This window comes from Oncorhynchus mykiss, unplaced genomic scaffold (assembly GCF_013265735.2).
Source record: "Oncorhynchus mykiss isolate Arlee unplaced genomic scaffold, USDA_OmykA_1.1 un_scaffold_229, whole genome shotgun sequence".
Lineage (NCBI taxonomy): Eukaryota > Metazoa > Chordata > Actinopteri > Salmoniformes > Salmonidae > Oncorhynchus > Oncorhynchus mykiss.
This window is the reverse complement of record NW_023493697.1, coordinates 114,120-132,500: the sequence shown is the minus strand read 5'-3', so window position 1 is coordinate 132,500 and position 18,381 is coordinate 114,120. Positions and strand designations below refer to the sequence as shown.

The 18,381-nt window shown below is 45.4% G+C and overlaps 1 protein-coding gene across 1 annotated transcript in view; it reads left to right on the top strand.

Annotated features, from left to right (window-relative positions):
- The window catches only part of LOC110487187 (general transcription factor 3C polypeptide 1), a 108,763-nt gene that overhangs the window by 66,363 nt on the left and 24,019 nt on the right, over positions 1–18,381 (top strand). The window contains exons 27-34 of the mRNA XM_036973336.1: positions 1,571–1,652; positions 8,391–8,503; positions 8,681–8,740; positions 11,554–11,647; positions 12,204–12,376; positions 17,045–17,249; positions 17,391–17,693; positions 17,934–18,082. Of these exons, the coding sequence (XP_036829231.1) occupies positions 1,571–1,652; positions 8,391–8,503; positions 8,681–8,740; positions 11,554–11,647; positions 12,204–12,376; positions 17,045–17,249; positions 17,391–17,693; positions 17,934–18,082 (1,179 nt within the window). The remainder of the gene's footprint in view (positions 1–1,570; positions 1,653–8,390; positions 8,504–8,680; positions 8,741–11,553; positions 11,648–12,203; positions 12,377–17,044; positions 17,250–17,390; positions 17,694–17,933; positions 18,083–18,381) is intronic.

Below are 18,381 nucleotides of genomic sequence, written 5' to 3'. Positions count from 1 at the left end.
GACACGCTGTGTTGATCTGTAATGGACACACTGTGTAATGGACACGCTGTGTTGATCAGTAATGGACACGCTGTGTTGATCTGTAATGGACACGCTGTGTTGATCTGTAATGGACACGCTGCGTTGATCTGTAATGGACACGCTGTGTTGATCTGTAATGGACACGCTGTGTTGATCTGTAATGGACACGCTGTGTAATGGACACGCTGTGTTGATCAGTAATGGACACACTGCGTTGATCTGTAATGGACACGCTGTGTTGATCTGTAATAGACACGCTGTGTTGATCTGTAATGGACACGCTGTGTAATGGACACGCTGTGTTGATCTGTAATGGACACGCTGTGTTGATCTGTAATGGACACGCTGTGTTTATCTGTAATGGACACGCTGTGTTTATCTGTAATGGACACGCTGTGTAATGGACACGCTGTGTTGATCAGTAATGGACACACTGTGTTGATCTGTAATAGACACGCTGCGTTGATCTGTAATGGACACGCTGTGTTGATCTGTAATGGACACGCTGTGTTGATCAGTAATGGACACGCTGTGTAATGGACACGCTGTGTTGATCTGTAATGGACACGCTGCGTTGATCAGTAATAGACGCGCTGTGTTGATCTGTAATGGACGCGCTGTGTTGATCTGTAATGGACACGCTGCGTTGATCTGTAATGGACACGCTGTGTTGACACGCTGCGTTGATCTGTAATAGACACGCTGTGTTGATCTGTAATGGACACGCTGTGTTGATCTGTAATGGACACGCTGTGTTGATCAGTAATGGACACGCTGTGTTGATCTGTAATGGACACGCTGTGTTGATCTGTAATGGATACGCTGTGTTGATCTGTAATGGACACGCTGCGTTGATCTGTAATGGACACGCTGTGTTGATCAGTAATGGACACGCTGTGTAATGGACACGCTGTGTTGATCTGTAATGGACACGCTGTGTTGATCTGTAATGGACACGCTGCGTTGATCTGTAATGGACACGCTGCGTTGATCTGTAATGGACACGCTGTGTTGATCTGTAATGGATACGCTGCGTTGATCTGTAATGGACACGCTGTGTTGATCAGTAATAGACACGCTGCGTTGATCTGTAATGGACACGCTGTGTTGATCTGTAATGGACACGCTGCGTTGATCTGTAATGGACACGCTGTGTTGATCAGTAATAGACACGCTGTGTTGATCTGTAATGGACACGCTGTGTTGATCTGTAATGTACACGCTGTGTTGATGAGTAATGGACACGGCGTGTTGATCTGTAATGGACGCGCTGTGTTGATCTGTAATGGATACGCTGTGTTGATCTGTAATGGACACGCTGTGTTGATCTGTAATGGATACGCTGCGTTGATCTGTAATGGACACGCTGTGTTGATCTGTAATGGACACGCTGAGTTGATCTGTAATGGATACGCTGTGTTGATCTGTAATGGACACGCTGTGTTGATCTGTAATGGACACGCTGCGTTGATCTGTAATGGACGCGCTGTGTTGTCCTGTAATGACACGCTGTGTTGATCTGTAATGGACACGCTGTGTTGTCCTGTAGGATCTGTCTGGCGGAGGTGTACCAGGACAAGCCTCTGATAGCGAAACTACAGGGAAGGAAACATGACCCCAACGACCCCAAGGTAACACACACACACCACCCGTCTGTTCACGACCACAAGGTAACACACACACACACACACACCACCCGTCTGTTTACAACCCCAACAACCCCAACGACCCCAAGGTAACACACACCACCCGTCTGTTCACAACCCCAACCACCCCAAGGTAACACACACACACCACCCGTCTGTTCACGACCACAAGGTAACACACACACACACCACCCGTCTGTTTACAACCCCAACGACCCCAACGACCCCAAGGTAACACACACACCACCCGTCTGTTCACAACCCCAACGACCCCAAGGTAACACACACACACCACCCGTCTGTTCACTGCCCCAAGGTAACACACACACACACACACACCACCCGTCTGTTTACAACCCCCAACGACCCCAAGGTAACACACACACCACCCGTCTGTTCACAACCCCAACGACCCCAAGGTAATACACACACACCACCCGTCTGTTCACGACCCCAACGACCCCAAGGTAACACACACACACACATTCACCTCATGAGTGAATTGGTTTTCAGTATTATACAGTGCCTTGCGAAAGTATTCGGCCCCCTTGAACTTTGCGACCTTTTGCCACATTTCAGGCTTCAAACATAAAGATATAAAACTGTATTTTTTTGTGAAGAATCAACAACAAGTGGGACACAATCATGAAGTGGAACGACATTTATTGGATATTTCAAACTTTTTTAACAAATCAAAAACGGACAAATTGGGCGTGCAAAATTATTCAGCCCCCTTAAGTTAATAGTTTGTAGCGCCACCTTTTGCTGCGATTACAGCTGTAAGTTGCTTGGGGTATGTCTCTATCAGTTTTGCACATCGAGAGACTGAAATTTTTTCCCATTTCTCCTTGCAAAAGCTCAGTGAGGTTGGATGGAGAGCATTTGTGAACAGCAGTTTTCAGTTCTTTCCACAGATTCTCGATTGGATTCAGGTCTGGACTTTGACTTGGCCATTCTAACACCTGGATATGTTTATTTTTGAACCATTCCATTGTAGATTTTGCTTTATGTTTTGGATCATTGTCTTGTTGGAAGACAAATCTCCGTCCCAGTCTCAGGTCTTTTGCAGACTCCATCAGGTTTTCTTCCAGAATGGTCCTGTATTTGGCTCCATCCATCTTCCCATCAATTTTAAGCATCTTCCCTGTCCCTGCTGAAGAAAAGCAGGCCCAAACCATGATGCTGCCACCACCATGTTTGACAGTGGGGATGGTGTGTTCAGGGTGATGAGCTGTGTTGCTTTTACGCCAAAAATAACGTTTTGCATTGTTGCCAAAAAGTTCCATTTTGGTTTCATCTGACCAGAGCACCTTCTTCCACATGTTTGGTGTGTCTCCCAGGTGGCTTGTGGCAAACTTTAAACGACACTTTTTATGGATATCTTTAAGAAATGGCTTTCTTCTTGCCACTCTTCCATAAAGGCCAGATTTGTGCAATATACGACTGATTGTTGTCCTATGGACAGAGTCTCCCAGCTCAGCTGTAGATCTTTGCAGTTCATCCAGAGTGATCATGGGCCTCTTGGCTGCATCTCTGATCAGTCTTCTCCTTGTATGAGCTGAAAGTTTAGAGGGACGGCCAGGTCTTGGTAGATTTGCAGTGGTCTGATACTCCTTCCATTTCAATATTATCGCTTGCACAGTGCTCCTTGGGATGTTTAAAGCTTGGGAAATATTTTTGTATCCAAATAAACTTCTTCACAACAGTATCTCGGACCTGCCTGGTGTGTTCCTTGTTCTTCATGATGCTCTCTGCGCTTTTAACGGACCTCTGAGACTATCACAGTGCAGGTGCATTTATACGGAGACTTGATTACACACAGGTGGATTGTATTTATCATCATTAGTCATTTAGGTCAACATTGGATCATTCAGAGATCCTCACTGAACTTCTGGAGAGAGTTTGCTGCACTGAAAGTAAAGGGGCTGAATAATTTTGCACGCCCAATTTGTCCGTTTTTGATTTGTTAAAAAAGTTTGAAATATCCAATAAATGTCGTTCCACTTCATGATTGTGTCCCACTTGTTGTTGATTCTTCACAAAAAAAATACAGTTTTATATCTTTATGTTTGAAGCCTGAAATGTGGCAAAAGGTCGCAAAGTTCAAGGGGGCCGAATACTTTCGCAAGGCACTGTATCTATTGAACAGATTGAGAGGTTGGGTCAGGGGGCAGGAGGTTGAGAGGTTGGGTCAGAGGGCAGTAGATTGAGAGGTTGGGTCAGGGGGCAGTAGGTTGAGAGGTTGGGTCAGGGGGCAGTAGATTGAGAGGTTGGGTCTGAGGGCAGTAGGTCAGATTGAGAGGTTGGGTCTGAGGGCAGTAGGTCAGATTGAGAGGTTGGATCTGAGGGCAGCAGGTCAGATTGAGAGTTTGGGTCTGAGGGCAGTAGATTGAGAGGTTGGGTCAGGGGGCAGTAGATTGAGAGGTTGGGTCAGGGGGCAGTAGATTGAGAGGTTGGGTCTGAGGGCAGTAGGTCAGATTGAGAGGTTGGGTCAGGGGGCAGTAGATTGAGAGGTTGGGTCAGGGGGCAGTAGGTTGAGAGGTTGGGTCTGAGGGCAGCAGGTCAGATTGAGATGTTGGGTCAGGGGGCAGTAGATTGAGAGGTTGGGTCAGGGGGCAGTAGGTTGAGAGGTTGGGTCTGAGGGCAGTAGATTGAGAGGTTGGGTCAGGGGGCAGTAGATTGAGAGGTTGGGTCTGAGGGCAGTAGGTCAGATTGAGAGGTTGGGTCAGGGGGCAGTAGATTGAGAGGTTGGGTCAGGGGGCAGTAGGTTGCGAGGTTGGGTCTGAGGGCAGTAGATTGAGAGGTTGGGTCAGGGGGCAGTAGATTGAGAGGTTGGGTCAGGGGGCAGTAGGTTGAGAGGTTGGGTCTGAGGGCAGTAGATTGAGAGGTTGGGTCAGGGGGCAGTAGATTGAGAGGTTTGGTCAGGGGGCAGTAGGTTGAGAGGTTTGGTCAGGGGGCAGTAGATTGAGAGGTTTGGTCAGGGGGCAGTAGATTGAGAGGTTGGGTCAGGGGGCAGTAGATTGAGAGGTTGGGTCAGGGGGCAGTAGGTTGAGAGGTTTGGTCAGGGGGCAGTAGATTGAGAGGTTGGGTCAGGGGGCAGTAGGTTGACAGGTTTGGTCAGGGGGCAGTAGATTGAGAGGTTGGGTCAGAGGGCAGTAGATTGAGAGGTTGGGTCAGGGGGCAGTAGGTTGAGAGGTTGGGTCAGAGGGCAGTAGCTTGAGAGGTTGGGTCAGAGGGCAGTAGGTCAGATTGAGAGGTTGGGTCAGGGGGCAGTAGGTTGAGAGGTTGGGTCAGAGGGCAGTAGGTCAGATTGAGAGGTTGGGTCAGGGGGCAGTAGGTTGAGAGGTTGGGTCAGAGGGCAGTAGCTTGAGAGGTTGGGTCAGAGGGCAGTAGATTGAGAGGTTGGGTCAGAGGGCAGTAGACTGAGAGGTTGGGTCAGAGGGCAGTAGGTTGAGAGGTTGGGTCAGAGGGCAGTAGCTTGAGAGGTTGGGTCAGAGGGCAGTAGATTGAGAGGTTGGGTCAGAGGGCAGTAGACTGAGAGGTTGGGTCAGAGGGCAGTAGGTTGAGAGGTTGGGTCAGAGGGCAGTAGATTGAGAGGTTTGGTCAGAGGGCAGTAGGTCAGATTGAGAGGTTGGATCTGAGGGCAGCAGGTCAGATTGAGAGTTTGGGTCTGAGGGCAGTAGATTGAGAGGTTGGGTCAGGGGGCAGTAGATTGAGAGGTTGGGTCAGGGGGCAGTAGATTGAGAGGTTGGGTCTGAGGGCAGTAGGTCAGATTGAGAGGTTGGGTCAGGGGGCAGTAGATTGAGAGGTTGGGTCAGGGGGCAGTAGGTTGAGAGGTTGGGTCTGAGGGCAGCAGGTCAGATTGAGAGGTTGGGTCAGGGGGCAGTAGATTGAGAGGTTGGGTCAGGGGGCAGTAGGTTGAGAGGTTGGGTCTGAGGGCAGTAGATTGAGAGGTTGGGTCAGGGGGCAGTAGATTGAGAGGTTGGGTCTGAGGGCAGTAGGTCAGATTGAGAGGTTGGGTCAGGGGGCAGTAGATTGAGAGGTTGGGTCAGGGGGCAGTAGGTTGAGAGGTTGGGTCTGAGGGCAGTAGATTGAGAGGTTGGGTCAGGGGGCAGTAGATTGAGAGGTTGGGTCAGGGGGCAGTAGGTTGAGAGGTTGGGTCTGAGGGCAGTAGATTGAGAGGTTGGGTCAGGGGGCAGTAGATTGAGAGGTTTGGTCAGGGGGCAGTAGGTTGAGAGGTTTGGTCAGGGGGCAGTAGATTGAGAGGTTTGGTCAGGGGGCAGTAGATTGAGAGGTTGGGTCAGGGGGCAGTAGATTGAGAGGTTGGGTCAGAGGGCAGTAGGTTGAGAGGTTTGGTCAGGGGGCAGTAGATTGAGAGGTTGGGTCAGGGGGCAGTAGGTTGACAGGTTTGGTCAGGGGGCAGTAGATTGAGAGGTTGGGTCAGAGGGCAGTAGATTGAGAGGTTGGGTCAGGGGGCAGTAGGTTGAGAGGTTGGGTCAGAGGGCAGTAGCTTGAGAGGTTGGGTCAGAGGGCAGTAGGTCAGATTGAGAGGTTGGGTCAGGGGGCAGTAGGTTGAGAGGTTGGGTCAGAGGGCAGTAGGTCAGATTGAGAGGTTGGGTCAGGGGGCAGTAGGTTGAGAGGTTGGGTCAGAGGGCAGTAGCTTGAGAGGTTGGGTCAGAGGGCAGTAGATTGAGAGGTTGGGTCAGAGGGCAGTAGACTGAGAGGTTGGGTCAGAGGGCAGTAGGTTGAGAGGTTGGGTCAGAGGGCAGTAGCTTGAGAGGTTGGGTCAGAGGGCAGTAGATTGAGAGGTTGGGTCAGAGGGCAGTAGACTGAGAGGTTGGGTCAGAGGGCAGTAGGTTGAGAGGTTGGGTCAGAGGGCAGTAGATTGAGAGGTTTGGTCAGAGGGCAGTAGGTCAGATTGAGAGGTTGGATCTGAGGGCAGCAGGTCAGATTGAGAGTTTGGGTCTGAGGGCAGTAGATTGAGAGGTTGGGTCAGGGGGCAGTAGATTGAGAGGTTGGGTCAGGGGGCAGTAGATTGAGAGGTTGGGTCTGAGGGCAGTAGGTCAGATTGAGAGGTTGGGTCAGGGGGCAGTAGATTGAGAGGTTGGGTCAGGGGGCAGTAGGTTGAGAGGTTGGGTCTGAGGGCAGCAGGTCAGATTGAGAGGTTGGGTCAGGGGGCAGTAGATTGAGAGGTTGGGTCAGGGGGCAGTAGGTTGAGAGGTTGGGTCTGAGGGCAGTAGATTGAGAGGTTGGGTCAGGGGGCAGTAGATTGAGAGGTTGGGTCTGAGGGCAGTAGGTCAGATTGAGAGGTTGGGTCAGGGGGCAGTAGATTGAGAGGTTGGGTCAGGGGGCAGTAGGTTGAGAGGTTGGGTCTGAGGGCAGTAGATTGAGAGGTTGGGTCAGGGGGCAGTAGATTGAGAGGTTGGGTCAGGGGGCAGTAGGTTGAGAGGTTGGGTCTGAGGGCAGTAGATTGAGAGGTTGGGTCAGGGGGCAGTAGATTGAGAGGTTTGGTCAGGGGGCAGTAGGTTGAGAGGTTTGGTCAGGGGGCAGTAGATTGAGAGGTTTGGTCAGGGGGCAGTAGATTGAGAGGTTGGGTCAGAGGGCAGTAGACTGAGAGGTTGGGTCAGAGGGCAGTAGGTTGAGAGGTTTGGTCAGGGGGCAGTAGATTGAGAGGTTGGGTCAGGGGGCAGTAGGTTGACAGGTTTGGTCAGGGGGCAGTAGATTGAGAGGTTGGGTCAGAGGGCAGTAGATTGAGAGGTTGGGTCAGGGGGCAGTAGGTTGAGAGGTTGGGTCAGAGGGCAGTAGCTTGAGAGGTTGGGTCAGAGGGCAGTAGGTCAGATTGAGAGGTTGGGTCAGGGGGCAGTAGGTTGAGAGGTTGGGTCAGAGGGCAGTAGGTCAGATTGAGAGGTTGGGTCAGGGGGCAGTAGGTTGAGAGGTTGGGTCAGAGGGCAGTAGCTTGAGAGGTTGGGTCAGAGGGCAGTAGATTGAGAGGTTGGGTCAGAGGGCAGTAGACTGAGAGGTTGGGTCAGAGGGCAGTAGGTTGAGAGGTTGGGTCAGAGGGCAGTAGCTTGAGAGGTTGGGTCAGAGGGCAGTAGATTGAGAGGTTGGGTCAGAGGGCAGTAGACTGAGAGGTTGGGTCAGAGGGCAGTAGGTTGAGAGGTTGGGTCAGAGGGCAGTAGATTGAGAGGTTTGGTCAGAGGGCAGTAGACTGAGAGGTTGGGTCAGAGGGCAGTAGGTTGAGAGGTTGGGTCAGAGGGCAGTAGACTGAGAGGTTGGGTCAGAGGGCAGTAGATTGAGAGGTTGGGTCAGGGGGCAGTAGACTGAGAGGTTGGGTCTGAGGACAACACCATCCAGGACACAGGTGTTGTGTATTTGTGTGTTAGTTAATCTGTGTGTATTTGTGTGTTAGTTAATCTGTGTGTATGTGTGTGTTAGTTAATCTGTGTGTATTTGTGTGTTAGTTAATCTGTGTGTGTATGTGTGTGTGTTAGTTAATCTGTGTGTGTGTGTGTGTGTTAGTTAATCTGTGTGTGTGTGTGTGTTAGTTAATGTGTGTGTGTGTGTGTGTGTGTTAGTTAATGTGTGTATGTTAGTTAATCTGTGTGTATTTGTGTGTTAGTTAATCTGTGTGTGTTTGTGCGTTAGTTAATCTGTGTGTGTATTTGTGTGTTAGTTCATCTATGTGTATTTGTGTGTTAGTTAATCTGTGTGTGTTTGTTCCAGGAATGTTCTACAGTGTTCCGGGAGTTTGTGTCGTTACTCAGACAGAAGTTCAGCTCCGCCTCCGGGTCGTGTGATGTCACCATCCCTGACACCAAGACACAGCTGTTCTCACGGTAACACAGACACTCATACACACTTATGAAAACACACACACCTCACGGTAACACAGACACTCATACTCACTTATGAAAACACACACACCTCACGGTAACACAGACACACAGAACATCTGATGACAACCCACTCCTGTGCTCTCCTATTGGCCGACGTGTGTTGTTGATGTCATTTAGGTTTAAGGTGTACACCCTGGAGGACATGTCAGATGAGAACACCAAGGACTCTCTCAACAGGTAGGAGATAAAACAATACAACTATCTGACAGGAATATCAATACATGACAACAATACAACTATCTGACAGGAATATCAATACATGACAACAATACAACTATCTGACAGGAATATCAATACATGACAACAATACAACTATCTGACAGGAATATCAATACATGACAACTATCTGACAGGAATATCAATACATGACAACTATCTGACAGGAATATCAATACATGACAACTATCTGACAGGAATATCAATACATGACAACTATCTGACATGAATATCAATACATGACAACTATCTGACAGGAATATCAATACATGACAACAATACAACTATCTGACAGGAATATCAATACATGACAACTATCTGACAGGAATATCAATACATGACAACTATCTGACATGAATATCAATACATGACAACTATCTGACATGAATATCAATACATGACAACTATCTGACAGGAATATCAATACATGACAACTATCTGACATGAATATCAATACATGACAACTATCTGACATGAATATCAATACATGACAACTATCTGACAGGAATATCAATACATGACAACAATACAACTATCTGACAGGAATATCAATACATGACAACTATCTGACAGGAATATCAATACATGACAACTATCTGACAGGAATATCAATACATGACAACAATACAACTATCTGACAGGAATATCAATACATGACAACTATCTGACATGAATATCAACACATGACAACTATCTGACATGAATATCAATACATGACAACTATCTGACAGGAATATCAATACATGACAACTATCTGACATGAATATCAATACATGACAACTATCTCACATGAATATCAATACATGACAACTATCTGACATGAATATCAATACATGACAACTATCTGACATGAATATCAATACATGACAACTATCTGACAGGAATATCAATACATGACAACAATACAACTATCTGACAGGAATATCAATACATGACAACAATACAACTATCTGACAGGAATATCAATACATGACAACTATCTGACAGGAATATCAATACATGACAACTATCTGACAGGAATATCAATACATGACAACTATCTGACATGAATATCAATACATGACAACTATCTGACAGGAATATCAATACATGACAACTATCTGACATGAATATCAATACATGACAACTATCTGACATGAATATCAATACATGACAACTATCTGACATGAATATCAATACATGACAACTATCTGACATGAATATCAATACATGACAACAATACAACTATCTGACATGAATATCAATACATGACAACTATCTGACATGATTATCAATACAAGACGACAATACAACTATCTGACAGGAATATCAATACATGACAACAATACAACTATCTGACAGGAATATCAATACATGACAACAATACAACTATCTGACAGGAATATCAATACATGACAACAATACAACTATCTGACATGAATATCAATACATGACAACTATCTGACATGAATATCAACACATGACAACTATCTGACAGGAATATCAATACATGACAACTATCTGACATTAATATCAATACATGACAACAATACAACTATCTGACAGGAATATCAACACATGACAACTATCTGACAGGAATATCAACACATGACAACTATCTGACAGGAATATCAATACATGACAACAATACAACTATCTGACATGAATATCAATACATGACAACTATCTGACATGAATATCAATACATGACAACAATACAACTATCTGACAGGAATATCAACACATGACAACTATCTGACATGAATATCAACACATGACAACTATCTGACAGGAATATCAATACATGACAACAATACAACTATCTGACAGGAATATCAATACATGACAACAATACAACTATCTGACATGAATATCAATACATGACAACTATCTGACATGAATATCAATACATGACAACAATACAACTATCTGACAGGAATATCAACACATGACAACAATACAACTATCTGACAGGAATATCAATACATGACAACTATCTGACATGAATATCAATACATGACAACAATACAACTATCTGACATGAATATCAATACATGACAACTATCTGACAGGAATATCAATACATGACAACTATCTGACATGAATATCAATACATGACAACTATCTGACAGGAATATCAACACATGACAACAATACAACTATCTGACAGGAATATCAATACATGACAACAATACAACTATCTGACATGAATATCAACACATGACAACTATCTGACAGGAATATCAATACATGACAACAATACAACTATCTGACATGAATATCAATACATGACAACTATCTGACATGAATATCAATACATGACAACTATCTGACATGAATATCAACACATGACAACTATCTGACATGAATATCAATACATGACAACTATCTGACATGAATATCAATACATGACAACAATACAACTATCTAAAACACGATGTAAAGAAATAGTAATATTTTTTTAACTAGGCAAGTTAAGGACAAATTCTTATTTAAAATGACGGCCATGAATATAAATGCATGTCGACAATTATCCTAGTATGTTCTCTTTCTATAATGGTTGTGTGTCTCTCTCTCTCTCTGTGTCTCTGTCTGTCTCTCTGTCTGTCTCTCTCTTTGTCTCTCTCTGTGTCTCTCTGTGTCTCTCTCTCTCTCTCTCTGTCTCTGTGTCTCTCTCTCTCTGTCTCTCTCTGTCTCTCTCTGTGTCTCTGTCTCTCTCTGTCTCTCTCTGTCTCTCTCTGTCTCTCTCTGTCTCTCTCTGTCTCTCTCTGTGTCTCTGTCTCTCTCTGTTCCAGTATTGAGGACATCCACTCCCTGGTGTTGAATAATCTGATCCAGAGTACATTGGCCATGTCCAACTCTCAGATGAAATGCTGCCGATCCTTCCAGGTATATACACACACACACACGCACAAAATTATAGACCCAAGGCAATCACATGTCCCGGCGTATTTACAGATCATTAAAGGTATATCAACGGTTCTAACACTGAACCCATTATTACATTTAAGAAGGATGGTTGGTTATGGGAAGATGTTTAAGTTGAGAAGCATGAAAGTATTTTATCTCTCTCTCTGCCTCTCTGCCTCTCTCTCTGCCTCTCTGCCTCTCTCTCTGCCTCTCTCTGCCTCTCTCTCTCTCTCTGCCTCTCTCTCTCTCTCTCTGCCTCTCTCTCTCTCTCTCTGCCTCTCTCTCTCTCTCTGCCTCTCTTTCTCTCTCTCTGCCTCTCTTTCTCTCTCTCTCTCTCTCTCTCTATCTGCCTCTCTCTCTCTCTGCCTCTCTCTCTCTGCCTCTCTCTCTCTCTCTCTCTCTGCCTCTCTCTCTCTCTCTGCCTCTCTCTCTCTCTCTCTGCCTCTCTCTCTTTCTGCCTCTCTCTCTCTGCCTCCCTGTCCCTCACCACCTCCCTCTCTCTCTCTCTCCCCCTCCCTCCCTCTCCTTTCTCCAGACCTTCCATACCTACAGTAGGTACCGTCAGGAGGTTCTGTGTCAGGTGTTTGTCCAGTGCAGGAAGAAGGGATTGGTCAACAGACGAAGGATCAGTCAACTGTGTGGCCCCAATAAGAACCGTGCCCTACCCATCCTGCCCATGTCTTACCAACTGTCTCAGAGTTACTACAGGTTAGTAACACTACTACAGGGTAATAATACTACTAGCTACTACAGGGTAATAACACTACTACAGGGTAATAACACTACTACAGGGTAATAACACTACTACAGGGTAGTAACACTACTACAGGGTAATAATAATACTAGCTACTACAGGGTAATAACACTACTACAGGGTAATAACACTACTACAGGGTAATAACACTACTACAGGGTAATAACACTAGTTACTACAGGTTAGTAGCACTACTACAGGGTAATAACACTACTAGTTACGACAGGTTAGTAACACTACTACTGGGTAATAACACTACTACAGGGTAGTAACACTACTACAGGGTAGTAACACTACTACTAGTTACTACAGGGTAGTAACACTACTACAGGGTAGTAACACTACTACAGGGTAATAACACTACTACAGGTTAGTAACACTACTACTAGTTACTACAGGGTAATAACACTACTACAGGGTAGTAACACTACTACAGGGTAGTAGCACTACTACAGGGTAGTAACACTACTACAGGGTAGTAACACTACTACAGGGTTGTAACACTACTACAGGGTTGTAACACTACTACAGGGTTGTAACACTGTTGTAACACTACTACAGGGTTGTAACACTACTACAGGTTAGTAACACTACTACAGGTTAGTAACACTACTACTGGGTAATAACACTACTACAGGGTAGTAACACTACTACAGGTTAGTAACACTACTACTGGGTAATAACACTACTACAGGGTAGTAACACTACTACTGGGTAATACCACTACTACAGGGTAGTAACACTACTACTGGGTAATATCACTACTAGCTACTACAGGTTAGTAACACTACTACAGGGTAATAACACTACTACAGGGTAATAACACTACTACAGGTTAGTAACACTACTACAGGTTAGTAACACTACTACAGGGTAGTAACACTACTACAGGGTAGTAACACTACTACAGGGTAGTAACACTACTACTGGGTAATATCACTACTAGCTACTACAGGTTAGTAACACTACTACAGGGTAATAACACTACTACAGGGTAATAACACTACTACAGGTTAGTAACACTACTACAGGGAAATAACACTACTACAGGGTAATAACACTACTACAGGGTAATAACACTACTACAGGGTAATAGCACTACTACAGGGTAATAGCACTACTACAGGGTAATAGCACTACTAGTTACTACAGGTTAGTAACACTACTACAGGGTAATAACACTACTACAGGGTAATAACACTACTACAGGGTAATAACACTACTACAGGGTAATAACACTACTACAGGTTAGTAACACTACTACAGGGTAGTAACACTACTACAGGGTAGTAACACTACTACAGGTTAGTAACACTACTACAGGGTAATAACATCTCTACAGGGTAATAACACTACTACAGGGTAATAACACTACTAGCTACTATAGGTTAGTAACACTACTACAGGGTAATAGCACTACTACAGGGTAATAACACTACTACAGGGTAATAACACTACTACAGGGTAGTAACACTACTAGCTACTACAGGTTAGTAACACTACTACAGGGTAATAACACTACTACAGGGTAATAGCACTACTACAGGGTAATAACACTACTACAGGGTAATAGCACTACTAGTTACTACATGTTAGTAACACTACTACAGGGTAATAACACTACTACAGGGTAATAACACTACTAGCTACTACAGGTTAGTAACACTACTACAGGATAATAACACTACTAGCTACTACAGGTTAGTAACACTACTACAGGGTTGTAACACTACTACAGGGTAGTAACACTACTACAGGGTAGTAACACTACTACAGGGTAGTAACACTACTACAGGGTAATAACACTACTACATGTTAGTAGCACTACTACAGGGTAATAACACTACTACAGGGTAATAACACTACTACAGGGTAATAATAATACTAGCTACTACAGGGTAATAACACTACTACAGGGTAATAACACTACTACATGTTAGTAGCACTACTACAGGGTAATAACACTACTACAGGGTAATAACACTACTACAGGGTAATAATAATACTAGCTACTACAGGGTAATAACACTACTACAGGGTAATAACACTACTACAGGGTAATAACACTACTACAGGGTAATAACACTACTACAGGGTAATAACACTACTACAGGGTAATAACACTACTACAGGGTAATAACACTACTACAGGGTAATAATAATACTAGCTACTACAGGGTAATAACACTACTACAGGGTAATAACACTACTACATGTTAGTAGCACTACTACAGGGTAATAACACTACTACAGGGTAATAACACTACTACAGGGTAATAATAATACTAGCTACTACAGGGTAATAACACTACTACAGGGTAATAACACTACTACAGGGTAATAACACTACTACAGGGTAATAACACTACTACAGGGTAGTAACACTACTACAGGGTAATAACACTACTACAGGGTAGTAACACTACTACAGGGTAATAACACTACTACAGGGTAATAACACTACTACAGGGTAATAACACTACTACAGGGTAATAACACTACTACAGGGTAGTAACACTACTACAGGGTAATAACACTACTACAGGGTAGTAACACTACTACAGGTTAGTAACACTACTACAGGGTAATAACACTACTACATGTTAGTAGCACTACTACAGGGTAATAACACTACTACAGGGTAATAACACTACTACAGGGTAATAATAATACTAGCTACTACAGGGTAATAACACTACTACAGGGTAATAACACTACTACAGGGTAATAACACTACTACAGGGTAATAACACTACTACAGGGTAATAACACTACTACAGGGTAATAACACTACTACAGGGTAATAACACTACTACAGGGTAATAATAATACTAGCTACTACAGGGTAATAACACTACTACAGGGTAATAACACTACTACATGTTAGTAGCACTACTACAGGGTAATAACACTACTACAGGGTAATAACACTACTACAGGGTAATAATAATACTAGCTACTACAGGGTAATAACACTACTACAGGGTAATAACACTACTACATGTTAGTAGCACTACTACAGGGTAATAACACTACTACAGGGTAATAACACTACTACAGGGTAATAATAATACTAGCTACTACAGGGTAATAACACTACTACAGGGTAATAACACTACTACAGGGTAATAACACTACTACAGGGTAATAACACTACTACAGGGTAGTAACACTACTACAGGGTAATAACACTACTACAGGGTAATAACACTACTACAGGGTAGTAACACTACTACAGGGTAGTAACACTACTACAGGGTAATAACACTACTACAGGGTAATAACACTACTACAGGGTAATAACACTACTACAGGGTAATAACACTACTACAGGGTAATAACACTACTACAGGGTAATAACACTACTACAGGGTAATAACACTACTACAGGGTAATAACACTACTACAGGGTAATAACACTACTACAGGGTAGTAACACTACTACAGGGTAGTAACACTACTACAGGGTAATAACACTACTACAGGGTAATAACACTACTACAGGGTAATAACATTACTACAGGGTAGTAACACTACTACAGGGTAGTAACACTACTACAGGGTAATAACACTACTACTGGGTAATATCACTACTAGCTACTACAGGTTAGTAACACTACTACAGGGTAATAACACTACTACAGGGTAATAACACTACTACAGGGTAATAACACTACTACAGGGTAATAACACTACTACAGGGTAATAACACTACTACAGGGTAGTAACACTACTACAGGGTAGTAACACTACTACAGGGTAGTAACACTACTACAGGGTAGTAACACTACTACAGGGTAATAACACTACTACAGGGTAGTAACACTACTACAGGGTAATAACACTACTACAGGGTAGTAACACTACTACAGGGTAGTAACACTACTACAGGGTTGTAACACTACTACAGGGTAGTAACACTACTACAGGGTAGTAACACTACTACAGGGTAATAACACTACTACAGGGTAATAACACTACTACAGGGTAGTAACACTACTACAGGGTAGTAACACTACTACAGGGTAATAACACTACTACAGGGTAATAACACTACTACAGGGTAATAACACTACTACAGGGTAATAACACTACTACAGGGTAATAACACTACTACAGGGTAATAACACTACTCTCCTCTCTCCCTCACCACCTCCCACTCCCCCCCCCACTCTCCTCTCTCCCTCACCACCTCCCACTCCCCCCCCCCCACTCTCCTCTCTCCCTCACCACCTCCCACTCCCCCCCACTCTCCTCTCTCCCTCACCACCTCCCACTCCCCCCCCCACTCTCCTCTCTCCCTCACCACCTCCCACTCCCCCCCCCACTCTCCTCTCTCCCTCACCACCTCCCACTCCCCCCCACTCTCCTCTCTCCCTCACCACCTCCCACTCCCCCCCCCACTCTCCTCTCTCCCTCACCACCTCCCACTCCCCCCCCCACTCTCCTCTCTCCCTCACCACCTCCCACTCCCCCCCCCACTCTCCTCTCTCCCTCACCACCTCCCACTCTCCCCCCCACTCTCCTCTCTCCCTCACCACCTCCCACTCCCCTCCCCCCACTCTCCTCTCTCCCTCGCCACCTCCCACTCCCCCCCCCCCCCACTCTCCTCTCTCCTGTAGGTGTTTTACATGGCGTCTGCCCACTGGTCTGTGTACAGAGGTGTTTGACTTCATGCAGGCCTTGAGTGAGAACGGGACTGGAGACAACCACCCTTCCACGGTCTTCATACACGAAGGAAAGGAGAAGAGGGAGAGCATGGAGAGAGGGGAGGTGGGCATGGAGAGAGGGGAGGTGGGCACGGAGAGAGGGGAGGTGGGCACGGAGAGAGGGGAGGTGGGCACGGAGAGAGGGGAGGTGGGCACGGAGAGAGGGGAGGTGGGCACGGAGAGAGGGGAGGTGGGCACGGAGAGAGGGGAGGTGGGCACGGAGAGAGGGGAGGTGGGCACGGAGAGAGGGGAGGTGGGCACGGAGAGGGAGAGAGGGGAGGAGAGAAGTGAGGAGAATATGGATAAGGAAAGAGGGGAGGAGGAGAGAGAAAAAGAGAAAGATGAAGATATGGAGACAGAAGACAGAGGGAAGAACACAGAGAACGAGCAATTGGAGGAGAACGAGGACAACGCGGCCCACAACCAAGTGGAAGAACAGGTCTCGTCTTTTACCGTCCATGGAGTTGAGTCTACCTCCGGGGACCCTGCCTCCTGTCCTCTCACCCAGACGGAGGAGCCGGAGTCGGGCCTTGACCCCTCTCTCCCTCTGGATCTCACGGAGGTGGGTTTAGTTCCCTTGTGGTTTGTAGTATTTGAGAGTGAAATGTTTCCTCTACAAAGCTGAAAATGCCAGTGCCACTTCCTAAACATGGCAGCAACTGTCTTCATATGTACTTTGTTCTAGCTCTGATGCTGATTCCTCTGTTCAGTTCACACACTGTTTAATTGGGTTTAATGAGATCCCCTGTATAAGATAACGGAGTTCATCAATGTTCCGTTAACTAAATCACGCGTTCTCCAGATGTTGCAGTTCTCTCTGGAGTCCCCGGGGGGCGCCACTCTGGCCTGTCTCAGTCTGATGACTCTGGGTCTGCTGTCAGTCCACGTCTCCATACCTGAACACATAGTGGTGTTGGACAGCACCATGGTGGACAATGAGGTGGTTAAGAGGTACACACACACCTACCTACACACACCTATACACACACACACACCTATACACACACCTACCTACACACACACACACCTACACACACACACACACACACACACACAGCTATACACACCTAAACACACACACCAAAACACACAGCTACACGCGCACACCCAACCCTTTCTCTGGCACTCCTTCTTTCTCTCTGTCTAAAATGAAAAGTTGTTTCTCCAAATTAGTTTTTCCTCATGTAGCCCCAGATCCGTATTATTATACAGTCCCCTATAGCCCCAGATCCATATTATTATACTCTAGC